Raw genomic sequence first — 27,622 nt, 5'->3', positions numbered from 1 at the left:
TAATAATATATGTAACACCTAGTTACCCTAAAACAGACATGGGATAGATCAAAATTTGCGGCAAATATCTTATTTTATGGCAACACTGTCTTACAGGTAGCAAATAAAGCTATTATTAAACAAAGAAATAATAATCATGTCACTAGCCAAAAATTTAAAATGTTAGCCATAAACCCCTTCCCGATGCATTCCGCACTATTATGGCACACCGTCAAGTCAGATGCAATGAAAGCTCTCTCCAAGCAGGGTGGGTGTTTGCTGCATACTGCAGCAGACCCACTGTTGACACCCGCAATCAGTGCTCGATCACAGATGTTAACCCTTTACAAGCCAGAGGCAGGTAATATCCAGTGTTGCATGGGTGCCACCATCTTGGCTTTGATGATCGCTAACCGTCAAGCATCCTCACGTCTTTGTAAGATCCGAGGCAGTGGCAAATTGTTAAAGTACTATAGGGGGTTTGAAAAATAATAGTAATAGTAAAAAAATTGATGTTAAAATAACTCCCCTTTTATAAACCTAAAAATAAACACTAGAAATCTTTCCTGATCTATCAATTTATAAAAACGGTTATTCCAAGCGGTGAATCCAGTAATAGCTCCCAATTTCACCACATTTAGATTTTTTATCCCCGCTTCCCAGCAGATGACATAGAATATAAATACCGTCACTGAAAAGTACATTTTGTTACACAGAATCCAAGACCTCATGCCTCATGTATGGATTTTTGAAGATGGAAAGCAAAAAATGGAAACGAAAAATCATGAAACCGTTAATTTGATACCAATAGCATGAAAGTACTATAGAGTTCAAGATATGACTCTTCTCAACTTTTTAAAATATTACTTTAGGGGTAATGTTTTATAGGTAAACGGACAAGATTTAAAGGACATCTGTCATTAGGTGTGTAACTATTTCTGTCACTGCTACCTTTTAGAACAGCTCACAGGGATTCCATCCCACCCTTTATCTAGTTAATTCATACATTAATTGTTCTAAAATCATCTTTTCTTTTATGTAAATGAGCCTACAGACATCAGCTACACAAGTACCTGATAGGCTCTCTTCTCCTATACACATGTGAGAGACACAGACATCAGCTACACAAGTACCTGATAGGCACTCTTCTCCTATACACATGTGAGAGACACAGACATCAGCTACACAAGTACCTGACATCTCTCTTCTCCTATACACATGTGAGAGACACAGACATCAGCTACACAAGTACCTGATAGGCACTCTTCTCCTATACACATGTGAGAGACACAGACATCAGCTACACAAGTACCTGACATCTCTCTTCTCCTATACACATGTGAGAGACACAGACATCAGCTACACAAGTACCTAACATCTCTCTTCTCCTATACACATGTGAGAGACACAGACATCAGCTACACAAGTACCTGACATCTCTCTTCTCCTATACACATGTGAGAGACTCAGACATCAGCTACACAAGTACCTGACATGCTGTATTCTCCTATACACGTGTGAGACACAGACATCCGCTACACAAGTACCTAACATCTCTCTTCTCCTATACACATGTTAGAGACACAGACATCAGCTACACAAGTACCTGACATCTCTCTTCTCCTATAGACATGTGAGAGCCTCAGACATAAGCTACACAAGTACCTGATAGGCTCTCTTCTCCTATACACATGTGAGAGACACAGACATCCGCTACACAAGTACCTGACATGCTGTATTCTCCTATACACGTGTGAGACAGACATCAGCTACACAAGTACCTGATAGGCTCTCTTCTCCTATACACATGTGAGAGACACAGACATCAGCTACACAAGTACCTGACATCTCTCTTCTCCTATACACATGTGAGAGACAGACATCAGCTACACAAGTACCTGACATCTCTCTTCTCCTATACACATGTGAGAGACACAGACATCCGCTACACAAGTACCTGACATGCTGTATTCTCCTATACACGTGTGAGACAGACATCAGCTACACAAGTACCTGATAGGCTCTCTTCTCCTATACACATGTGAGAGACACAGACATCAGCTACACAAGTACCTGACATCTCTCTTCTCCTATACACATGTGAGAGACAGACATCAGCTACACAAGTACCTGACATCTCTCTTCTCCTATACACATGTGAGAGACACAGACATCAGCTACACAAGTACCTGACATCTCTCTCTCCTATACACATGTGAGAGACACAGACATCAGCTACACAAGTACCTGACATCTCTCTTCTCCTATACACATGTGAGAGACACAGACATCAGCTACACAAGTACCTGACATCTCTCTTCTCCTATACACATGTGAGAGACACAGACATCAGCTACGCAAGTACCTGACATCTCTCTTCTCCTATACACATGTGAGAGACACAGACATCAGCTACACAAGTACCTGACATCTCTCTTCTCCTATACACATGTGAGAGACACAGACATCCGCTACACAAGTACCTGACATCTCTCTTCTCCTATACACATGTGAGAGACACAGACATCAGCTACGCAAGTACCTGACATCTCTCTTCTCCTATACACATGTGAGAGACACAGACATCCGCTACACAAGTACCTGACATCTCTCTTCTCCTATACACATGTGAGAGACACAGACATCAGCTACGCAAGTACCTGACATCTCTCTTCTCCTATACACATGTGAGAGACACAGACATCAGCTACACAAGTACCTGACATCTCTCTTCTCCTATACACATGTGAGAGACACAGACATCCGCTACACAAGTACCTGACATCTCTCTTCTCCTATACACATGTGAGAGACACAGACATCAGCTACACAAGTACCTGACATCTCTCTTCTCCTATACACATGTGAGAGACACAGACATCCGCTACACAAGTACCTGACATCTCTCTTCTCCTATACACATGTGAGAGACACAGACATCAGCTACGCAAGTACCTGACATCTCTCTTCTCCTATACACATGTGAGAGACACAGACATCAGCTACGCAAGTACCTGACATCTCTCTTCTCCTATACACATGTGAGAGACACAGACATCAGCTACGCAAGTACCTGACATCTCTCTTCTCCTATACACATGTGAGAGACACAGACATCCGCTACACAAGTACCTGACATCTCTCTTCTCCTATACACATGTGAGAGACACAGACATCAGCTACGCAAGTACCTGACATCTCTCTTCTCCTATACACATGTGAGAGACACAGACATCAGCTACACAAGTACCTGACATCTCTCTTCTCCTATACACATGTGAGAGACACAGACATCAGCTACACAAGTACCTGACATCTCTCTTCTCCTATACACATGTGAGAGACACAGACATCAGCTACACAAGTACCTGACATCTCTCTTCTCCTATACACATGTGAGAGACACAGACATCAGCTACACAAGTACCTGACATCTCTCTTCTCCTATACACGTGTGAGAGATTCAGACATAAGCTACACAAGTACCTGGCTGCATCCTGGAGCAGTTGTATCTCATACACACACAGGCTGCAGGAGGTGAGGCTGCCAGAACCAGGAAGCACATATAATGTGCATAATGGCAAAGAAGACCACAATAAAAGCAAAGAAGACCACAGCACAGGGACGTATAAACTCAATAAGAGTGCTTTATTCCAATCAAATGCAATGTTTCGATCCCATTGTGATCTTTGTCAAGCACATTGCATTTGGTTGGAATAAAGAACTCTTATTGATACTATTATTTCTGTATGAATACTGGAAGCACATAGAGGAGCCAGCACCAGGAGTGTCACATCATTATACAGGCTTTCAGTTATTTGTATCTGAGTATCTCATACACACACAGGCTGCAGGGTGTGAATGCCAGCATTATTATACAAGGCTGTAGTCAACCACTGGGTGTGTGGCTGGGCCTCACACTCATTAATAGGCTGGACAGCTGAATATGATAATGACTCATTGGACTCATCTCAGATCATTTGCATACAGCTTTAGAATCTGATTGTTTAAGTTTAGGGGCAATGCTTTTTAAAGGCAATTTATAAAAAATATATTTTGTTTTCTGGGTTAATTTTCCTGACCGGCTCTCTTTAACATACGAGGGAATTTTAGAAAGGATATTTCATACGCTACCTGAGGGTTTAGTAGGGTAAGTGCTTGTGGTTGTATTCTTTTAATAAACCATCAGGTCCGTTTTCCTCTTAGAGCACTATAAGACAACTTCAGCAGGAACTTGCGGATGCTTTAAAGAAGCTGTCGATGTCTGAAGCCTCTCTTGAAGTCATAACTCGCTATCGAAATGACCTTGAGGAGGAGAAGCAACAATTACAAAGAGAACTGGAAAAGTTCAGAACTAAGGTGTGGAATATGGGTTTTTACATCTGAATCGTTTTCTAAAAAGAAAGATTTTCTTTATTATGCTTTTATGTCTGACTTTTCTTTTGTGTTTTTGCAGCTGCAGGATCTTGAGGACCAGTTTGTGCAGTCCGAAAGGCGTAACCATCAGCTGAAAAATGCTTTAGATGATAAAGAGAGAGAAATGATCAGTGCAATTCAAAAAGTTCAGGAATTTTCAGCTTCTGCCACTGATTCCGAGAAGGCGATTAAACAGCTAGAAGAGCACATTCAGAAGTAAGGCTAAGCCAGATGCCTTTTTTTTCTTGTAATGTTATATTTCACTTAATTTATACTTTCAAGCTGTAATTTTATTTAGACTTGAAATTGAAAATGCCAGGATTGAAGCAACTGCAAAGCAGCAAGCAGGGCAGATTGAAAGCCTTCAGAAAGAACTACTGGAATCCATTTCAGTAAGTCATCCAGTTCTGACTAGTTTGTTTTAAAACGTAACTGTAAAGTTATAGTTATTTTACCAAATTGTTATAAATGATTCCCCCTTTGAAAACAAACAGAATGATGCTCATCTTTTTCTTTTCATAGTTATGGCATTTTCTGTTATCAAAGTGTTTGACAAAAATCTTTCTCACCAGAGGTGAAGTGGGCAGAGACTAATGTCTGTCTGTTTATGCCCTCAAGCTGAGGCCAGTTAGCTTGCCCACAGATCCCATCATGCCTTGTGTTCTCTCTCAAAGTAATTTAGCATTATATCCATTTAGTCACAATCTATGCCTGTGCTGTGTGTGCACTAAGGGTCAATAGCTTATCTGCACAGAACTGATACTGCAGATGACAAGTTGGGGGAAAGGAACAGCATGAGGTGCAGAGACAAGACAGATAATTCTCTGTAGAATTAAAGACAGGGTTGGAGGGGCTCATAGGGAACAGGGGAGATCTTGTACCTCGCTATTCTGTGCATGAGACCTCTGTATCCACAGTTTTGGACATATCCAGCTCTGCTGCAACCATTGTCACTATTGCAGCTCTAAGGTAATCTGAGTCGTATAGCAAGGAAACTGCTGGATATAGGTAACAAAGATAATAGGCATAGTTGTTTTACATCCCAAGAGCTATTGATTTGTAACGCGTTGCCGTTGAATTGAAGTATTCACTCTGTAAAAAAAAATTATTCATTCATTAAAAATTAAAAAAGTGCTGGATTCCTTGACTAATTTTGTTTGTATTGAACACTACCTGCAGCCAGAATCCTTTGCACTGAAAAGTGGATATTCTGAAATATTCTGGAATAAATTGGCTGGAGACTCTTAATCATGGTTACATCACACAAAACATGTCATACATTATATAAGAACATTCCAAAACTATTTGCTTCAAACTAAGTCCATAAAGTTTTTTTTGTTGTGTTTTAACTTAAATTGTACAGATACGTAATCGGCTGGAGGATTTGGTAACAAATTTGCAGTCATCAAAAATCGGCTTAGAAGAAAAGTTAAACCAGAATGTAAGTTGGGATTTCTTGTCAGTGCTGATCACAACTGATAGAAGTAATTAGAAGTAAATTAAAATATAACAAATTTTACTTTTCATTGTGCTTTACTTCTTCATTTAAGAGGCTTTAGATTGTGACTAAAGTTCCCCATCCCTCTGTTCATTGTATTTCAATATTATGATTTTAGTGCCTGTCTCTTTTTAATGTTCTAGGTGCATAAACAATCTGCTTTGTCTCAAAGTGCACATGACTCCCAAAATCTTTGGGAGGCAGAGCTAAAATCAAGATCACAAATAGGTGTTCGGTTGGCAGAGTTTGAAGGGTTAAATGCTAATTTATCTGACCAGGTAAGAATGATGATGTCCAACAAGTTATTCACTTAAAAGCTTATTTATATGTAATCTATAGCCCTTCTAATTTAAATATTAAATAATACTGTATATTATATATTACAAATATTTATATTAGAATATGCAATTACAATGACATGGCATGCAGAGATCCCAGAAAAAACCTAGACCTGGGTGAAAATTTTCTTACAATCAAACTTACTTTGGTTTTTCAGGGAAAAACAAAATAGGAACAAAGTGTTAGATTTATCACTGCTTCTACGCCAGTTTTCTGTCGTAGAAGCAGTGAAAGAATCGCATGAATTTGTGATTTTTAGAGTGGCCACACCACCGTTCCTGCTTCTGCGTGATTTTAAAAATCCTATGAACTAAAGTTTTTACGCAAAACTATGCCAGTTTGGACATGGCATAGTTTTGCCCGGTGGCCTCGTCGCCCATACATTAAGAGACTTTTGCGGAGGCTTTTATACGTGGGTTCACGAGCGCCAACATTTGATACATACATATTCCGTGTTGTGCTTTTATTCAAAGTCATTACTTCATTGGGCTTTGTCCTTTACATATATATTATGTTCTTGCCAGTGTCTTCACTTTGCTTTTCATTGTTTATTTAGTCCTGTATTGTCATATTTCATGTGTCTCATTAAGCTTACAGTTGAGAAAAAGAAACTAAAGAGATTGGCAGATCAGAAAAAATCGATAGAAGAAAGATATGACCAAGAAATGAAGAGGAATAATAAACTGCAGCATGAAGTGACTGAGTATGCGATAACAATTCTTTATTACAAGAGACCAAAATATGAATGATGAAAATGAACAGACTGACTTGGAACACTGTTTGTTACACTTTCCTAATGTGTATTTTAGTTGGACTTTGTACATGTTTATATGTGTTGCTTTAAAAGATTTTGGTTAATCACACAGAAAACTTTCTTCCAATGTTCCGAGCAGGCTAAAGAAACTTTTAAAAACTGCCAAGAAGAAAATAAAAGACTACGAAGGATCTGAACCTAGGAGAGGTTTGAAAGAAGGATCCAAAAACTATGAAACCGACAGTGATGTTTTGCAAATGAAACAAAAGGTGGGGCCTGCATCTATCATGTATTTACAGTGGGGAAAAAAAAGTATTTAGTCCGCCATCAATTGTGCACGTTAAAAAGATGAGAGATTCCTGTAGTTGACAACACAGATAGAGCTTGACTATGAGACAAAATGAGAAAACAAATCCAAAATCATATCACATTGGGGCACATTTACTGAGGGTCCGAACGGCGCATTTTGGACGGGTTTCCCAACTATTTCCAATTTGCACCAGATTTAAGTGGAGTTTTTGGCACATGCAATCAGATTTTGGCGCAATCTTACATGCGACACAAATCCGGGGGGGGGGGGGTGCGTGGCCGACGGACAACCCGACTGATTCGGACAACGCGCTGGATTTACAATTCAAATTGTGTCGAAAGACAATGCACTCACATACACCGGGAAGAAGATGAACTCCGGCGGGGAAGCGACAGATGAAGGAAAATGGATGCACGAACTTGAAGAATCAAGAATCACGCTGGACTTCATCCTCGTCGGAGAAAGCACCTCGGGGATCGTATCAGGACCTAGTAAGTAAATCTGCCCCATTGTCTGATTTTCAAAGAATTTATTTGCAAATTATGGTGGAAAATAAGTATTTGGTCACCTAAAAACAAGCAAGATTTGTGGCTGTCACAGACCTGTACCTTTTTATTTGAGAGGCCCCTCTGTCCTCCACTCAACACCTGTAGTAATCGCTCCTGTTTGAACTTCTTATCAGTGTAAAAGACACTTATCCACAACCTCAAGCAGTCACAGTCCAAGCTTCATTATGGTGAAGACCAAAATGCTGTTGACACCACAAACAAAAATGTAGACCTGCACCAGGCTGGGAAGACTGAATATGCCATTGGCGGCAGCTTGGTGCGAAGAAATCAACTAAATAAATTTTGAATGCAAAAACCTCCTTCCATCACCAATGGCATGGAAGACAAAAGGTGGCTGGATCTTTTAGCATGACAATGATCCCAGGTACACTGCCAGGGCAACAAAGGTGTGGCATCGTAAGAAGCATTTCAATGTCTTGGAGTGGCCTGGCCAGTCTCCAGATCTCAACCCCATAGAAAACCTTTGGAGGGAGTTGAAAGTCTGTGTTGTGCAGCGCCAGCCCCAAAACATCACTAGATGTCTAGAGGAGACCTGCATAAAGGAAAGGGCCAACATACCAGCAACCATGTGTGCCAAACTTGTAAAAACTTTGAGAAAATGTAGACCTCTGTCAATGCCAGCAAAGAATATATAACAAAGTATTGATATGTACTTTTGTGATTGACCATATACTTATTTTCAACCATAATTTGCAAATAAATTCTTTAAAAATCAGACAATTTACTTACCCGGCCGCTGGAGTTCATCCAAAGTGCATTGTCCAACGATAATGCACTGTGCCGCAATTCACTAAGATCGCTTCCCTGATCAGGTCCACTGGAGTTCACCTTCTTCTTCCTGGTGTATGTAAGTGCATTGTCTTGCGACACAAATTGAAAGTTAAATCCTGCGCTCAGTCCGAATACGTCAGATCGTCCGATGGCCTTCCCACTGATTTCTGTCGCGTGATAACCAACAATCCGATCGCATGCGACACAATCCCCTGCTAAATACCAGTGGCGCAAATCCCCAAAACTATGAACAGTCCCAATGTGTTTTTTTTCTGTATTTTTGAAGCTAGGAGTCTAATAGGATTTTTACATTCAGTTTAACTGTAAAACAAAAGCTTTAACCCTCCATGATGTATTGATACGTCATGGAGCGCTAAAAAATATGAAGAGGGCTCACAGAGCACCCACGCGTGCGGGGGGGGGGGGGCGGATTTTGAGACTTAAAGGACATCTATCGCCAGTATGAAATAATAGGGCTCCAGGCTCCATTAACACCTATGGAGCCTAGAGCCCCTCAGGCTCATTTGCATATAGTCATTCATCATGGTGGTAGATGCCCTCTAAGAAATCCCCCCCCCCCCAAACACACACACACACACACACACACATATTATTTTAATGAATAGTTCTCGTGAATATAAGAAACTTTGTACTACATCTTATAAGGGAATCAACAGTCAAACTGTACACTGACGATACAAACAGTCATATGACCATTGTTTTCTCATCTGACCTTTGTCTTACAACTTCCTTGAACAAAACAGATTGAAGAACTGTCTTCTCAAATGGAAAGGGAATCCCGCAGATATATAGAATTAGAATCTGCTAACCGTGACCTGCAAGAAGAAGTTTCTACGAACAAGAAATTATACAAGAATATTGAGAAGTTGGAAAGAGGCAAAAGACAACTAGAAGAGGAATTGTCTGAACTGAAAAGATGCATTGACTCAAGCAAGAGGAGTCAAAGTTACCTTGACTTGTATAAGAAGGAAGTAGATGAACGGGGCAGGCAAGAATTACGACATCAACTGGAGGAAGTCAATCTCTTTCTGCAGGTAAGGCTTCGCTATTTTTGGTTCTGGTATTGCAGATCACTATAGCTCAAGAACAAGCACAATAACCTTTTCAACGAAGACACCATGGGGGGTGAGTAAAGTGCAGTGCAGGTGTCCCAGCTTAAATCTGCCTCCTCCCATCAATAAAGTCTCCCCCTAAACATTTTCTGTCCTGGTCTACGTTGGCTCCGCCCCACCAGTTTGGCTCCTGCCACCGCAGGGTGTGTGAGATCTGCAGTTTCCTACACTGTACTTATTGCTAAATTAACCATTCAGTGAAAGGGACCACATTCTGGTAAGGACAGGAGGTGAATTGGGAGAGGGCTCCTAGGCTGGGATCTGAAGATACACAGAGCTGTCAGTCAGAAGGAGGCTGGCAGCCTGAAAAAACCATGACCAGAATTGATTTTGTCTATTTACTTGCATATGAGAAAAAAAATGCTGTAATGAAAAGGGGTGGCCACACTTTAACATAAATTGCCTATGTGCCTTTACTGCCTTACTGAATGCTCACCAATTCATTCATCATCCCTGGTGCTTGCTTTATTGCTGTTCTGTGCACTCTGCATAGACATGTAATCAAAGATCCTACACTGATAAATCAGAGGGACCTGCAGCAGGAGATGATGACTCATCCTGCTCTCCCACCTCCCTGTGTGTGTCAGTGAGACGGAGGGAGAGAAAATAGACACACTGGGGGCTGCCATGACAGACCGGCTGAAGGAGTGAGAAACAGGAAGTTGTGTGGAGATGCAGAGTGCAGTAGAGGGAAACACACAGGTCCATATACAGAGACCTGTCTAATGGAAGAGATTTATTGAAAAGTGTCCAACCCCTTTAAGCTACACTGCCTCAGTGGCAGATAATTTTAGGCGATATAGGGAGGACTTTTAACCCTTTATCAGCAAGTATTACTGGAGCGAGGGGCAAAATTCTGGTGACTGGTCTTCTTTAAAGAGTAACTATTATTTAAGATTATTTTTGATATTGTCTGTGTGGGTTGGGGGATGAAGTGTTGTAAAGATTACTGTTACATACTTCATCAAGAAATTCTACATAGTTTGTAAAGAGAATGACTGCAATGTGCCTGTTAGTTACAATGTCACTTCTACATTGTTATGGCAAATCTACAAGGATGAAGACAGGTCTCTCTTTTCTCTCCTGTTTGTTACACAGCTATAAGCGTTTACTTTTTCTGCTCTCTCCCTGGTTGTAGTATGCTATGAGCACTATTTTCAAAGATAAAGCTGAAAGTAAAGGGGCTAATCCTCCCTTCTGAGAGCTGTTTAACCTTACATTAGATGCTCATGCAGACTCCATAGACACAGGCTGGAATACGGATCTCTATGGGAAAGTGGGTAGCTTGATTTTTCTTTTTTTACAAACTAAGCATAATTTGTTAATGAAGTATATTACATCTCTCAAATGAAGGTCAGTGACAGCCTTTCCCTTAGCACTGCCAAACATAACTCAGAACTCACTGTTCTGGGTATCGTCTTGATGTTTGTATTGAAGATGCCCCTTTCCAACCCTTTAAAAGTGAGTTGTAATTGTAACTTTTTCTTTATTTCCAGGCACACGCAGCTTCACAAGACAAGCTAGAACAAATGAGAGCTGAAAGTGATGCTTCTATCAGGAGTCAGATGGAGCACAGAATCCAAGACTTAGAATCTGAACTTCACAGGCTTAAGAACACTCAGCTGGAAAACACTAGTGAGAGAGACTCCACTAAGCAGGAGCTAAACAGATTTAAGGAGTTATTTGCTGAAGAACAGAAAGCCAGGAAGTCTTTGACATCCAAACTAGAAAGGTTAGTAATATCTGTGGACATGTAAGATAAGCCAAGTGAGAACTATCACCAGCAAACATTTACCATCTATCTATTCACAGAGCTAATGAGAGACTTACAGAAGCCAACAGCAAACTTCTTAATGAGAGGCAAAGGAACAAGTCATTAATTGCAAGTACTTTTCTAAACGGAAGCATGGCTGCCAGTCCTGTTGTGGACACGAGTCCTCTTGCACGTCTTAGCAGCAGCTTGCCATTCAACAGGAGTCTGGGACTTAGTGGAGGTTTACTCAATACAGTCGGGAATAGTCTGGCTGCAAACCAAGTGGATTCTTACTTTACTAAGGTCAGTTGTCTTTGTTGTGCTGTAAATAATGGAGGCAGATTGTGAGGTCTATGGGGAATGGAAGGTGGATGGAAGACCTTTGCTTTACCTTTTTGTTTTTAGTTTCTGTTACACTCCGCAATTTAGCGTGAGCCTAACAGAACCTCCTGTTGCAAGTGTGAAATGGGCCTAAGATGTCTTAGGATACCCCTGGACCAGATGACAATGTACTTTTTTAGCAAAAAAGTTCGGGGCACAGAAGCAATAACAAGTATGTCTATCATGTCTCATGATGGACACAACCCTTCTTTTATTTTATTACTGAACAAAAAATAATATGTAGTGTAAATGTAATGGCAATCTTACCCTTTACCATTAACACATACATGTAGAGAAGTAGAGCACATAAAATGACTTTGTAAGATGTGCAGAATATACTGCAGGGATTACACATAGGCATTGCTCTGGATGTACAAAGCTCTATTCATGCTCGTACATGTAGTTGGGGGACATATTTTACTGTATTATACATATAATATATCAAGGTATTTTATGTGGCATTTACTAATTTAATCCCTATTCTATGTTCCAGATGCAGCAGGAACTAGAAAAAAATATTGCAAAAGAATTGGATCAAGGTATGTGGTACACAGTAACATCTGACCTCATGTGGGATTGTTTTTTTTTTTTAGTCTCCTTATGGTAACTTCTTCCTGTTATTACAGGTAATAACATGTTTAAATGGTAGCATTGTCTATTAATCTCACTGGCATGGCTTGTATGTCTGTTAAACGGTCAAGGAGTTAGTCCCAGTTACAGCGTGGCAGTGCCGGATTGCCAAAATATCAATAACTGTCCCAATGGAAGGGATTTCTCATGGTTTGAGTCTGCTGATCTCTGACTAGAGGAGCAGACAAAAACATTTAAGTGGTTGTGAATTTGAAACAATTGACTACAAAAAGCTGTCAAAGAGGTTAAAATATTTCAAAAGATACCTTTCTATTTGTTATTATGATGCTTGTTCAGCCTCTATTCTGCTCCACACAGAAGCAGATGTGGGAGGGGCCTAGCAATCAGCCTTCAGAGTCTCCTTCCACCTGCTGTGCTCAAATAGTCCCTGCATTTACTGATCCAATAGAAGTCCAATAGAAATGTGTCATACGCCCCATGTTAAAAGTGCACCAAAAAAGTTGGTGCAGTCTGTCAAAGCAGTGCAGGGGGCACCAGATTCATGAAGAACGTGCGCCAGAAATCCTGAATCTGGCGCCCCCTGCACACTACACAGGACACTGCACACTACACGTGTACTATGTATTCTCACAGCATCCTGGCCGGTCAGGCTGACATGCATGGCGGAAGTCTAGGTGGGTGCAGGGGAGGCAAACCCCACGTGTATCGTCACTCCAAATTGACACTTACCCCTAAGGAAGTCACTTCGAAGTGAGGATACGCATGGAGTTTGCCGTCCCTGCATTTTTCTAGACCTCCGACATATTTATACTTTACTGTCCGTGTGACCGACCATGATGCTGTGAGAATACATTGTTTTGCTCTACTTGTATGCATTGATTGTACACAATTAGGTGCATTAACATGGATCTTTTCAGTTGTTTTTATGACTTTTACTAATAAACTTTTGTATTTTACTTTGGGGCTGTTAATTGCATCTCTTTCTGTATATTTTGTAAGGAATAGCAACTAAATCACTAGATAGATGGATATGAGATAGATAGATGGATATGAGATAGATAGATGGATATGTGATAGATAGCAAGATGACAGGTGATAGATAACAGGACTTGGATAGATAAATAGGTGACAGCTTCTCACATGTTACTGATCTTTAGCTACTTCCCTGCTAGTCAGGGACAGGGGCCCCTTTGCAGGAGACCAGAGTAGCATGGAGGGACAGTGAATGGTGGAGAGTACAGGAGCAGGACTGCATCAGGAGAGGTCAGAGCTCAGCCTGTTACTTGTGTTATCTCTGCAGCCTCCTGTGTGACCTGACTAATGGTGGAGGGAGGAGAGGGCTGTTACATTGCTATGATCCATGTTAGGGGGGACTCCTCTGTGCAGCAGATAGTCATGTCTGGCTGCAGTTACCTTGTATCTGCTGCTGGAAGCACATGTGGAGCTGGTAAGCAGTGGCCATCACAGCACAATCTCTGCCCCTCCTCCTCTCTCACCTCCTATTGGCTGCAGTGTGTCGGGTGATCTCTCAGTGTGCAGAGGAGCTGTGAGCCCATGGAGTGATCTGTAGTGCAGAGCAGCTGCTGACTCCTTGTGGGCAGACTCGGCCAGATCAGCTGTAGATCAGGACGGGACACAGCTACCACCAGGGGGCGCCAGCAACTAGGACAAGAGGAGTTATCTCAGTAAGGCTGCAGATTTTGTAATAAGTGTAAATGGTGAAAGTACTTGTCACAATGCATTGGACCCAATTACAGCCATTTGCTATGGTGACACAACCCCTTTAACTGTCCTGTTGGTCAAGACTGCAAAGCACAAAGGAGTTGAAATTGCGGTGCAAATATTTCTGCACAATTTTCTAATTTATGGCTTAAATTACTGTATGGGCTCTGAAAAGTAGAATGAACTGTGTTCTGGAGCTGTAACCTGTTGTGAGATCGATAGCGTTTAGGTGTATCCTTGTTGTATATAACTTTGTTAGCTGAGAAAGTATTGTTTGAGATGTGACCAGTAGGTCATAAGATGCATCAGGTTCTTCAATCTACGCTACAACCAGTAATCATTTTTAACTCCCACTTTAACATCCACCCTTGTAAAATTACAAAGATAGGCTTTACCTACATGAGGCATATTATAGAGGTACATAGTGTAATCCATTTATTGATTCTGATTTTATAGCCAATGCTGAGCTGGAAGCTGGAAGTCCGAGAATCTCCCCTGTTGGCTCCATCGCTGGTTCCCTCAGAAACCTGAATGCAGACCAAGACCCAGTTTCAAGAGCAACACAGCAATATCTAGAGGTCCTGAAGAAAAACTACATGATTTAAACTGACATTGTTTACTTGAAATGGTTGAAGAGGCATATGCAAAGGATATGTCATAACTATAGTGTATACTGTATGTAGGATCGATATGCCCAAAATGCCTGAAGTGAAAAATCACATGTGTCAGTCTTCATTTTGTAAAGCAGTTTTACGGTGTCCATAGATATCTTGCAATTTGCACTTGCCACAAGATTCATGTCTTATTTATTTAACTTCTCTGTCCATTCCTGTGACCACATCATTCAGATATGTTTATGTAACAAAGTACTGTGTATGCTGCTTATTTTATATTGTGAGCGTCCATATTTGTTGTATGTATTCCTCTAATTTAAGGTACGTCATGACCCGTCGCATCATTTTATATTCACTTTGTATCAGTATTTACTTAAAGTGTTAGTGCCAAGAAAGCTTCAGATTGTATTTTTGTAAAGATTTCTATACTGCTGCTGCTGAACAAGAAAAGGTACAAAAGATTTTCTGTTATCAATAACCTTCATTTTAGACTGCCTCAATTTCAATTCACTAAAATATGGTCTGAAAGTCAATCCTATACCTCTATGTTACTGGTACAGAGCAAATGTATTTTGCTGCCAAAACGTTACTGCAGTTCTTCATATGAATAGGAATCATATTTATTTATGGAAGATAGTACCAGGGTTTTAACATATATGCAGGATAGATATCATTCAAAAGTGGCGGTCCGGCTGCCATGATCTCCACCAATCACGAGAAGGGGTGTCCAGTATACAACATGTTGATTAAAGGGGTATTTCCCATCTGGGCATTTACAATTAATTTAATTAATTTGCCATATGTAAACATTTCTTCAATTGGATGTTATTAAAAAAATGTTCCTGTGTGAAGATAATTTCTCATGAATTTGGCATGATGTCCCTTAGAAACGAGATGGCTTCCTCAGATACGACCACCTCACATTTTGGCAGCGGTGGCCAGACTTGCGCTAGAGTCCTGCCTGACCACCTGGCTTCAACGATCATTACTACAGGACGGCTGTGGGACCTGCAGTAACTTCCGGACATTTAATATTCCAAAGCTTTTTGTTCCCTTGTGCAATCACCTCAGCAACCTTCGCCGTATCCAAGGACACAGTCTTGTTTCTAGGGGGTCATATGACTACATATATGAGAAATTATCTTCACACAGGAACATTTTTTAATAACTTCTAATTGAAGAAATGTTTATACATGGCAGATTAATGAATCTGAATGTGAATGCCCAGACGAGAATACCCTTTTAAGCAACAGATTTACTTCTGCTTTATTTACGTTTTACAGGACTGACATAGAGCAGTCAAGTACAGCACCAAGCTATCTTCAGCAGAACCATAGAGTGGAATGGAGCAGCAGAGTGCATTTTCAAGCTGTTGCTCAATTCATATGGAGGAGAAAGGACCCATGTATATATTTGGTGGGACTACTAGCAGTTGGACCCCCGTCTTCCGGCTCACCCAGTCTATGGAAATGATCTTGCATTTTAGTTGAATGAGGATGAACTGAAGTACCAGACGCAAGCCATGGAAGAAAGTGCTGCAATTTCTAGGGAAAAAAGAAATGCAGACTTTTTTTTTTTTTTGCTTAATTTCAAACAAAACATTAATTAGAAATTTTTATTGAAGAAAAAAATATATTTAGGAGTTTCATTGTCTACTCATGGCGACTGTATCTGCCACTGTTTTAGAGCTCATTTACATACCATCCTTTGTCAGGATCCAGATTTTGTTCTTGCATATAAATAAACACATAGAGTTGTAATGCAGCCCAGTTTTCGCACATTGTTGTCCTGGAGATCAGGGATAACCACTAACTGGACATGTGCAACAGTAATAGCTGATAAGATTATTGGGTCATTTTTAAACCTGCTAAAAGTAACTTAAGGGTTAGTCCACAAGGTGGATTTTGCCACAGATTTTCCAAGAGCAAAATCCCTATTTCCTTGGAAACAGTGGAAAATCTGTTTCAATACCACAAGAAGAACTTTGAATGTCATCATCACTGTATCGAGCATAGAAATGGCACCTGGTGTTCAAAGTGTATGGCAATATTTACCCATGATGGTGGAAAATGCGCCGTCCACTTTCGAACGAAGGGCCCACAGCCGCACTAAATTTAATACTTTTTAGCGGACCCGGGCATCCATTCCATTAAAAAGCAGAGCATGTTGAAGTTAGGACAGTTTAACAAATCAATGACTATAACTTTGAATATACAGCCTAAAAGTTGTTTTGTGATCCATACAATGAAGATGACATTTACTGAGGGGCAACCACTTTAATATAGATCTAATGCCAGTTCTCCTGTAACTAGGATGATGTTTACAAAATGTACATATTCAGTTCTACAGAAAATCTTTCTATATTTACTTTATATACTTTACTTTATCTATACCGTTTTACCTGAAATTATTCTATTTTCAGTTACTACTAAAGAAAAACCCTGTATACATTGAAGCAAATAAATTATTTAAATAAACTGTTGTCCCTTCTTGCATGTTTTAAAAAATCTGAACAATGTAACAGCTAGAAAGAAAACGGCCCCCATCCCCCCCTTAAACCAGAAATACAGTATTTCCTCCTACTGTGGACCATTTGGTAACCTTCTTCCCATCTATTGCTTTATTAAGGAGGTATATACACTCACCGGCCACTTTATTAGGTACACCATGCTAGTAACGGGTTGGACCCCCTTTTGCCTTCAGAACTGCGTGGCATAGATTCAACAAGGTGCTGGAAGCATTCCTCAGAGATTTTGGTCCATATTGACAAGATGGCATCACACAGTTGCCGCAGATTTGTCGGCTGCACATCCATGATGCGAATCTCCCATTCCACCACATCCCAAAGATGCTCTATTGGATTGAGATCTGGTGACTGTGGAGGCCATTTGAGTACAGTGAACTCATTGTCATGTTCAAGAAACCAGTCTGAGATGATTCCAGCTTTATGACATGGCGCATTATCCTGCTGAAAGTAGCCATCAGATGTTGGGTACATTGTGGTCATAAAGGAATGGACATGGTCAGCAACAATACTCAGGTAGGCTGTGGCTTTGCAACGATGCTCAATTGGTACCAAGGGGCCCAAAGAGTGCAAAGAAAATATTCCCCACACCATGACACCACCACCACCAGCCTGAACCGTTTATACAAGGCAGGATGGATCCATGCTTTCATGTTGTTGACGCCAAATTCTGACCCTACCATCCGAATGTCGCAGCAGAAATCGAGACTCATCAGACCAGGCAACGTTTTTCCAATCTTCTACTGTCCAATTTCGATGAGCTTGTGCAAATTGTAGCCTCAGTTTCCTGTTCTTAGCTGAAAGGAGTGGCACCCGGTGTGGTCTTCTGCTGCTGTAGCCCATCTGCCTCAAAGTTTGACGTACTGTGTTCAGAGATGCTCTTCTGCCTACCTTGGTTGTAACGGGTGGCGACTGTTGCCTTTCTATCAGTTCGAACCAGTCTGCCCATTCTCCTCTAACCTCTGGCATCAACAAGGCATTTCCGCTCACTGGATGTTTTTTCTTTTTCGGACCATTCTCTGTAAACCCTAGAGATGGATGTGTGTGAAAATCCCAGTAGATCAGCAGTTTCTGAAATACTCAGACCAGCCCTTCTGGCACTAACAACCATGCCACGTTCAAAGGCACTCAATCACCTTTCTTCCCCATACTGATGCTCGGTTTGAACTGCAGGAGATTGTCTTGACCATGTCTACATGCCTAAATGCACTGAGTTGCCGCCATGTGAATGGCTGATTAGAAATTAAGTGTTAACGAGCAGTTGGACAGGTGTACCTAATAAAATGGCCGGTGAGTGTAGGTGTTAATGTGCAGGAGATGAAGTCCAGGACTCATCTGCAGGTGGTTAAACCATCCTAAACCACTGTGCTTGGACTGTTAAAGTACAATTAAAAGGGGCCTCGTGGACATAGGTCTCTGTGCCAAAAATTGTACAAATGCAGCAGACCTTTGGCACAAGTTTCTAGTGTAAACTACACAGTACTGTCTTCTACTACACCAAACTTGTCATACAGCATCATACAAGCTGGAGTAACATAAAACAGTCTTGTCAAACTGTGCAAAGTCTTTAACAATAATACATTTTGGCACTTGCTTACAGGACTGCTGCCAAAAGACTTGCATCCACGGCCATCCCGTTTACAAATTAGCCAAAATAGCCCATACACTACACCATAATTTGGAGTAGACCCTCACCTACCCCCGAGACACCTGTGTTGCACGGGTACTCTTATCCTGAGGGCCACAACGGGTGGCAATCTACATCAGCCTCCTTATTTCCCTCTAGGGACCCCTCCTGTGCTCATTGGAGACCAAAATTCCTTTCTCGGAGGTCTGCCTACTGCCTTGAGTTACAACCACCTATGTCGCTGAGGCGGGCACAACCTTGATGATCCTCTGTTCCTCCAGGAAGTAAATGTGCAGTATCTCAGAGGTTCACCCTTCCTCCATCTTGGCCATCTAACCCATTCTCTAGCACCTGTAAATACTTTGGTTTGCCCATGTACCACTTCACCCCTGTGAAGTTCTGATTACGGCTGCTGTGGACCCAGACCGAAAGCCTCATATCAACGTTGCAAAGACTATTTTCCTGATTCTGCAGTGTGCAGCCCCCTGGGATTTTCTGATCCTCCCTGCTTAGACCTTAGAGACCATAGCCCTTGGATGCTCTGTTACTTCAACATCAGAATGGTGCACTACAAGTGGAAACTGACCTTCTGAATAAGTGCTACTCCTGCAGGCCACGGATACAGCATTTCAATCACAGCAGGAGGAGCTTCTCCCGGTTGCAGATGGGTTTAGACCTAGACGCATACGTTTGGGAAGGGGCAACTTGCATGTCGGCATATGCTGTAGGCCACATTCCGGACTCATGATTTATCCGCCAGCCAAATACTTGCGACTGAATGTTCACAGGTTTTTAGAAAGTATGCAGGTATTGGGCTGGAAAACCCATTGCCTACCCACTCTGCTACCGGTGGCACCCCATCACACCCACCTGTCATGGAGGTGGAATAGGCGCAAAAATAATTTCAGTGCTTCTATGCCAGAAGAGGCACTGTTAAATCTCCCCCATGTTTTTTCCCAATAAACACAAAGCGTGTTGCTTGTTCCTGTTCGTTTAAAGGAAATTTACCATTTGATTTTATGCATTATGAACCAAATATACCTTAAAATGCTGTAGCTACACTGATGCAGAAACATAATCCCAGAACTGAGTGGTTTTTGCTCAAAAACAATTATAAGATGATGATGAGGCCCTGTGGCTGTCCCAGCGCTCTCCTCTTACCCTAATTAGGCACTGTTTCAGCCTTGTCCTGCCCAGCAGAAGCAATCAATTGCTGCATCATCCCCCAGCTGCTGTGTACGAGTCATCCAGCTCAGGTTTATTAGTCTTGTCTGGACAATTCAATAGCTCCTGTGCATGTGGAAGTAATGCGTTTCTCTACGGCAGCCAACCTGCACCCAGCTTTCCCAGCTTTTTAGCAAACCACTCAGTTCAGGGATTAAACAAGATATGTTTCTGCATCAGTTTAGCTACAGTATTCTCAAGGTATGTTTGGTTCATAATGCATAAATACAAAATGGTAGATTACCTTTAAAGAGAATCTGTCAGGCAAATTAACACCCAAAACTAAATATATTTTCATAAACTGCCATTAGAAAGCATTGTCCCTATACATCTCTGTAGACTTAAGCAATCAGGTAGTAAAGCTGTATGCAAATGACCGGAGAGTTGTCCAATGAGTCATTATAATATTCAGCTGTCCAGCTTATTCATGAGGAGGCACGGCCACACACGGCTCTTCCATGTGCTGGCGCCCCCTGCAGTCTGTGTGTACGAGATACTCCTATACACATGACTGACAGCCTGTATAATGGTGTCATTTCTCCTCCATGGGCTTCCTGGTACAGGTGGGCTCGCCCCCTGCAGCCTGTGTGTGTATAGGAGAGATACAACAGCTCCAGGCAGCCATGTTATAGCAGAACATGTCAGGTACTTGTGTAGCTGATGTCTGTGTCTCTCACATGTGTATTAGGAGGATGCAGCATGTCAGCAGATACAGCACAGACAGACATGAGCAGGGGGAGGAGTAACAGGTGACATCACTTTCTCTCTCCATGTGCCCAGCCTCATTTACATATAAAAGAAAAGATCATTTTAGAATGATTAATGTATGAATTGACTAGATAAAGATTGGGATGGAATGCTTGTGAGCTGCTCCAACCGATAGTTGTGACAGGACTAGTGACAGAGACCTGATCACAGGGAATGTACCAATCTGTATGCACCAGAAAAATTTAGTAATATGCACTTGAAATGCCACATTTATTGAAGGTTTTAGACCATATTCAGGCAGTTTTCCAACTCATCTGAAAAAGAGGTGTTGGAAGGGGTGCTCAGTATCTAGGGAGTGTGATTGGACAAAAATAGCCCATGAGGCAGAAAATTCAATATTGTGGTGCAACTAATAGGTGGTGCAAAGTACAACTCACCAGTTTTCTACTGCACCCTATCCCATGTATAGGGCCTAACTTTTGTTCATTGAAGGCCCTTTAAAGTCAGTTTTACAAAGGCAGTCCACAAATATCAACCCTTTGTGTCCCTGGATTCACAGGTTATTTCAATAGTAAAAGTTTTGCCACCCATTTTCCCAACTAAAAATCTGTGACAAAAATTGTGCAAACAGCACTTCCCATTTCCTTTAGTTTTAAGAAACTTAAAAGGAAAACAAAAAAAAGCATTACAGAACATAAAAACGTATAAACATTTTAATTTACATAGTAGGGTAGAACACAATCCTAATAAAAAGATACTGAATATCATATTCATCCAAATTCATTAAAAAAAAAAGAAAATGTACAGCTCAAAACATATGTTATTTCTTCAATTTACAACTGAGTTCAGAGGTTCGGCTCTTATATTCCCTAAGTCCAGCGCAGAATCTGTCTCTTCATCAATCTCTCCAATAACAGCCCTGTGGAGACAGTTAAACATTGTTACTACAATGATTTGTATTACTTCAGGTTTTCCCTTAAAGCGTAACTGTAAAATTACTGACAAAAAAATAGTTTCAGCTAAGGGCAAGTTTGACAACCTTAAAGGGGTATTCTCGTCTAGGCATTCATATTCAGTTTCACTAATCTTCCATATATAAACATTTCTTCAATTGGATGTTATTAAAAAAAACGTTTCTGTGTGAAGATAATTTCCTATAAATGTAGCCATGTTGTGCCTTAGAAACGAGATCAGCTTCCTCGGTTACGACCACCCCGCACTCTGGCAGCAGTGGCCAGACATGCGCTATAGAGCCCTGCCTGACCTCCTGGACTCAGTGATCATTACCACAGGACGGCTGTGGGACTTGCAGTAACTCCTGGACATTTCATATACAAAACATTTTTGTTTATTTGTGCAATTTCTCAGGCAGAGGTGGCCGTATCCGAGGAAGCTATCTCGTTTCTAAGGGACAGAATGACTACATTTATGAGAAATTATCTTCACACAGGAACATTTTTTTTAATAATATTTAATTGAAGAAATGGTTATATATGGCAGATTTATCAAACTGAATGTGAATGCCCAGATGAGAATACCCCTTTAAGCATGTAATGAGTCACATGCTTGTGCCATCACTCAAGGTCCCTTGCCATAACACTACCATGCCTTTACCAAAGCCCTTTCACCAGGACTGCATGTTTGTTATCTGTTGACCTGAAGCCGTTTCCCATTTTCTTGCACTCCTCTCCTACAGCCATAATCCCCCTCCACCCAACAAGCCTCCTCTTCTCACTAGCTGTCCAATACGGTTTCCTGTGGTTACCAGAAAGCATTAGCCTGTGGGAACAAGGTAAAGCCTCTGCTAGCTGTTAAACACCTCCAGATAGCTAATTAGAGTAAATAAGAGAATTAGGCAGAAGTTTTTATACGTCATCTGAAAGTAGGTATGCGACTGCTAAGATCCCCTACCATCATCAGAACAGGGGACTGCAAGCCTCCCTTAGCTGCCCAAGATGCTGACTCAGCTCTTCCAACGGCAATAAGCGACAGAAAAAAATTTGCTAAAAACTTCTATGTTTGAAAGTTTGCTTTGCTTTAACCAACACATATGTAAGAGATTGGCTAACATGTTCAGATAATTTCACTATGGGCAACAATGGTAGGCACCTTGAAGTAATCCAATACCCACCAAGGACTTTTAAAAGAACTAGTAGGTTAGCCGCAGGCTGCTGTGGTGAAGCAAAGGCTCTAAGGCAGTGGTGGCGAACCTATGGCACGGGTGCCAGAGGTTTGCACTCTGAGCCCTTTCTGTGGGCACTCAGACCATCACCACAGGACAGAGTTCACCAAACAGGACCGAATCCACCAAATCTTCCTGCAGTCCCAGGCAACTTAAGACATGCTGCAGTCAGCGCTATTTTAAAGTGACACTTTATTGGCTGTTTGGAACTGCAATATCTTTGTAGGTCATCCTGCTGGACCCAACATTCTTCCTGTACTGAGAGACCCTGGAGAGCAGCTATGTGCCCTCTTTCTTTCAACTGTATTGGTAGCCTTAGGAGGAAGAACACGTAGCAATAAGTTACTGCTTAAAATGCCATGTTGGCACTTCATGGCAAATAAGTCGATTTTGGTTGTAGTTTGGGCACTCAGTCTCTAAAAAGGTTCGCCATCACTGCTCTATGGGATAGATATGTACTATCCTCAAACAATAGTTTTTCTGAGTTTAACAGAGGAACATGTTTAGGATTGCAGAAGATTAGTTGCGGAATTACAATTGGCCCATTTATCATTATAGGGCTTGGAGATTCATGATGCCAAACCCAATCCATCCAGACCAATAGAATTTATCTTTAGTACAGAAACCTGGGAAAACATTGACCAAACTGCAGCATATCTAAACATGATTAGATACAAAGGTATGACTAGTTACATTCTAGACCCTTTATACCCTGCTGTGGGGTACTAGGAGGGCATCTTCCAGTAGCATCATCCTACATACCCTACCAAAAACCCATTTGAAGCCATCAGTTGTGGTTTGTAAATGAAATGTTAGAGGAGCAGATATTTTGTCAGTTTTCATTTCCCCGAGTTGCACTAATCTGGTTCACTCATAGTCCATAGACCTGACATACTTACACATTGTCTCCTCTTACAATATACAGTCCCAGTACTACTTGTTCTACGCCTTGTGAAGAACTGAACACTCGCTCATGACTCTCATCCAAAATTAAATTAATAGTCTGATCGAAACCCTTCAGCGTTCCCTAGGAGAAAAATAAAACATGTAACAATGGCAGAACCATTTTGTCATAAATCAGCTTAACCCCCTCCCACCGATGGCCTTTTTTGTTTTTGCCTTTTGCTCCCCTCTAAAAAAAATCCCTATATTTATTTATTTGAGCGCTATGAATTATTTCTGTGTGATACATTGTACATCCTAGTGACATTATTTAATATTCCATGCCATACTCTGGGAAACGGGAAAAAAATTCCAAGATGCAGAGAAACATACATATTAAGAACTTTTGCGCCATTTTCTTGTGGACTCTGCTTTAACGACTTCCACTATTCGCTTCAACTGACACCTCCCCTTTATTCTTCGGGTCAGTACCAGTGATGGAAATAAATCTTAAAGAGGACCTGTCACCTATAAATCCGGCACTAGGAGCTGCTTACTAAAGTGTGAACATGTCCCAAGGCTGTTATCACACAGCCATTGCAGAAATAATTTCAAAAGTGTTTTATCTGTGTTGATGGTCCATCAGATTTAATTCAGTAGGTATACTAATTTAATGTGTCAGTAGGGCAGGAACAAGTGCTATGAGAAAGGGTCCAATGGATAAGTGAAAAATACAATAAGAAAAAATATATATTTTTTTACCTTAAAATTGCCTTTAAATAAAAGTGAATTTTATAAACAATATCTAAAAGTTTCTTACCACGATCATCCTCCCATCAGCTGTAATAACTGCAACCGTTCCTGCAAGTTCTGTTAAGGGTGTATTCAGCACATGAAGGGAACAGTCCTAAAAATCCTCATTAAAATATGTAACCCCATAAGGATCTCTGTGTGAGCATCTTATACTAGATGAGGGTCCAACATGAACTCACAGAGTAATCCAGTTTGTGTTTTTATAAAGTTATGCTGGTCACCCTCAAAAGACAATGTTAGAGAGGACAAATGCAAGAGAGGAAAGGATAATGCAGATAGCCTCCATGGGTAATCGTTTCAACACTGAAGCTGGGATAGCTCGCCAGCTCAGCACCGAATAGGGCAAGAATCTGTCTCGTCATACAGTGCCTCAATGTTTAAGAGCATTTGGGCTTAAATACTACTCTCCAATGACCAAATCTTTCTGTCGCAGAAAGAATCAAAAGATGAGACTTAGGCCCCTTTCACACGCGTTTTCTGCACGTGCTTTTGACGCACAGAACTTGCATTGCACTCTGACCCATTGTAATCAATGGGTCTTTTCAGACTTGCATCTTTTTTCACACACGTGCGTTTTTTTAACACACGTTTAAATCTCAGCATGCTCTACTTTTGCAAGTCACGCGCGTGAAAAACGCACCATATAAGTCTATGGAGATGCATCAAAAACGCATTGCACTCTGAGACACTTGCAAGTGCAATGCAAGTGCAGTGCGTTTTATCACGCATCAATTGCCATAGAAAAGATAGAGCTCAGTCCTGAGTCCATTTCATGCGCATTTTCTTTGAAATTGCATCAAAAACACGCGCGTGAAAAACTGAGACACTGAACAAACTCTGACTGAAAATTGATTGCACTCTGATGCAAAATGTGCATTTTTCACTGACCAAACCCTGATCAAACTCTGACGTGATCTGCAACGCAAGTGTGGAAGGGGCCTTAGTTTGCCGAGGAGCATTTTATGAGGATAGAGAAGTGGTCCACAATTCTTTCCCATGTAAGCATTCACATTCAATGAAATTCATCTGCCATATTTATACATTTTTTTCAAATGCATGTTTTTAAAAATAAATCTACCTTTGTAAAGATAATTTCCCATAAATTTCCCATACTATCCCTTAGAAACAAGATAGCTATCCTTGGATATGACCACTGCCACACTCTCCATGCAGTGACCAGGTATGTAATATTGAGGTGCCTAACCACGTAGATTTAGCATTCATTACCAGAGATGAGTGGACCCGTAGTTTAAATTCAGGTCTGGCTGCGCAACCCGTACTGTAATGTTAATGCATGACATCCTCTGGTAATGAATAGAAATGAGCAGACCCGTAGTTTCAGTTCAGGTTCGGTCACGAGGCCGAACAGTCAATCGGGCGTGTGGATGCCCCTAGCTACTAACCATGATTGGCCGCCTCTGGCAGTGGCTAGTAGCAAGTGTCGTCCATTTGCCAAATAGGCTTTAACCAATCACTCCAGCAGCGGTGGCCATATCCAAGGACAGCTCTCCTCCATTTCAAAGGGACAACATGGGTATAATTATAAGAAATAATCTTCACAGTGTAATTTTTTTTAAAATAACGTCCAACTGAAGAAATTTATGTATATATGGCTGATGAATTCAATGAACTGAGAATACCCCTTTACCTGTATGAATCAGTTTTCCCCGACCTTTTTAACTTTACATCTGCTAAACGCTTTCCATCTGCGCTGCCTAGGGTGGCGCCCCAGAACAGCACATATAATAAAGAGGTGTAAGACAACTTATCCCCCGCTTTTTTTTATCCATAGGTAAGTAGGTGAATAAGTGTTTCTGGAAACTGAAGCACACTACAACAGCAGTCTAATAGCAGGAGCAGCAGGGCTTCCCCAGTGCAGGGCCAGTATACTACAGCACCACAAACCCCGCCAGCCCCCACAGATAACATCTACCCCGGGCCACAGCAGGATACGGTTGATGTAATTCTCCAGCGCTGACGTCATCTCCCTTCCCGTTCACACACAGCGGAGAGAAGCTGAAGCCGCACGTTGTGCCCGTTGAATACAATAAATCCGCCAGATGAGGAGTCGCTTTGTATTACGTCATATTTCCGCGACAACAACAAACCCCTCCTCCCCCCGGAAGAGACACAAAGACATCGCCATTTTGGGGAAGCTATTTATCAGGAGAGGCTACAATAAAATGGTTGGGGAGCGGGACATTTATCATCAGCATCACAGCCGAGTAATTTATAGAGTACTGAGGATAAAGTTATATGTATTCATTTTTATTTTTTATTTACATCACGTAAATAAAACTCAGGTTTTATTTACTCAGGTACGAGGCGATACTGTATTATTTCAGTAGACGCACATGCATCGTATCTAGTCACACTGCGCCTCATAGTGGCAGCAATCAGAACTACCAGTTCTTACAAGGCGTCAGAGCAGCCCAAGACTTTTACCTTTTATTGCTATTTTTACTTCACCATAAAGAAAATGATTGAGTATCATACAGGTTAAACTATCTGAAGGCTCCTCGCGTCAGCCTCTGAGCAAAAAAGGGATGTTATAAATGGTGGTTATTATAAGTGTGGGGTAACATTTGGAGGGGCATTATTTACTGGGGGCAATAGTGGGATAGTATAACATAGGGGTCATTATGTAATTGTACTATAAAGTAGGGGGGGATTATGTTTTGTGTGGACAGTAGAGATAGGGGTTAGGGGCAGGTCAAGGGTGTATGTTAAAATATATTTTTTTTCTGTTTTCTGTACCTAATTTCTTTTTGGAAAGTAAGGAGGTATAGAAGTAGGACTGTTATTGAAAGAAAAAAATCAGAAATGTATTCA

At 41.2% G+C, this 27,622-nt stretch overlaps 2 protein-coding genes across 7 annotated transcripts in view; one reads left to right on the top strand and one right to left on the bottom strand.

Moving 5' to 3' along the window:
• ANKRD26 (ankyrin repeat domain containing 26) overlaps window positions 1-17,286 on the top strand; it is a 59,705-nt gene extending 42,419 nt beyond the window's left edge. For all 6 annotated transcript variants that reach the window (XM_072146972.1, XM_072146973.1, XM_072146971.1 and 3 more), the window contains 12 exons: window positions 4,186-4,338; window positions 4,436-4,611; window positions 4,694-4,787; window positions 5,759-5,836; window positions 6,037-6,171; window positions 6,823-6,935; window positions 7,126-7,255; window positions 9,401-9,691; window positions 11,266-11,501; window positions 11,582-11,825; window positions 12,397-12,442; window positions 14,673-17,286. In XM_072146972.1, coding sequence (XP_072003073.1) covers window positions 4,186-4,338; window positions 4,436-4,611; window positions 4,694-4,787; window positions 5,759-5,836; window positions 6,037-6,171; window positions 6,823-6,935; window positions 7,126-7,255; window positions 9,401-9,691; window positions 11,266-11,501; window positions 11,582-11,825; window positions 12,397-12,442; window positions 14,673-14,821 — 1,845 coding nt within the window. In that variant the 3' untranslated portion in view covers window positions 14,822-17,286. The remainder of the gene's footprint in view (window positions 1-4,185; window positions 4,339-4,435; window positions 4,612-4,693; window positions 4,788-5,758; window positions 5,837-6,036; window positions 6,172-6,822; window positions 6,936-7,125; window positions 7,256-9,400; window positions 9,692-11,265; window positions 11,502-11,581; window positions 11,826-12,396; window positions 12,443-14,672) is intronic.
• A 4,322-nt stretch (window positions 17,287-21,608) lies between these two features.
• On the bottom strand, window positions 21,609-26,925 carry LSM8 (LSM8 homolog, U6 small nuclear RNA associated). Its single transcript, XM_072146969.1, has 4 exons — window positions 26,744-26,925; window positions 24,798-24,838; window positions 23,995-24,122; window positions 21,609-21,832 (listed from the first exon to the last, which is right to left on the bottom strand). The coding sequence occupies exons 1-4, from the start codon at window positions 26,772-26,774 to the stop codon at window positions 21,742-21,744; spliced, it is 291 nt and encodes a 96-aa protein (XP_072003070.1). The 5' UTR covers window positions 26,775-26,925; the 3' UTR covers window positions 21,609-21,741.
• Between the last annotated feature and the right edge of the window lie 697 nt (window positions 26,926-27,622).

This window comes from Engystomops pustulosus, chromosome 4 (genome assembly GCF_040894005.1).
Source record: "Engystomops pustulosus chromosome 4, aEngPut4.maternal, whole genome shotgun sequence".
NCBI classification, from domain to species: Eukaryota; Metazoa; Chordata; class Amphibia; order Anura; family Leptodactylidae; genus Engystomops; species Engystomops pustulosus.
Note: the sequence above shows the minus strand (reverse complement) of the source record. Positions and strands in the feature narration are given on the sequence as shown.

What these genes read in the sequence shown, in the direction of transcription:
- LSM8 (XM_072146969.1), bottom strand. Translation starts at nt 26,774, where the DNA reads ATGACGTCAGCGCTGGAGAATTACATCAACC. An exon ending in GCTGGAGAATTACATCAACC is followed by an intron (nt 24,839 to 26,743) that starts GTATCCTGCTGT and finishes CAGAACTTGCAG; the next exon opens with GAACGGTTGCAGTTATTACA. An exon ending in ATTGTAAGAGGAGACAATGT is followed by an intron (nt 21,833 to 23,994) that starts GTAAGTATGTCA and finishes CTGTCTCCACAG; the next exon opens with GGCTGTTATTGGAGAGATTG.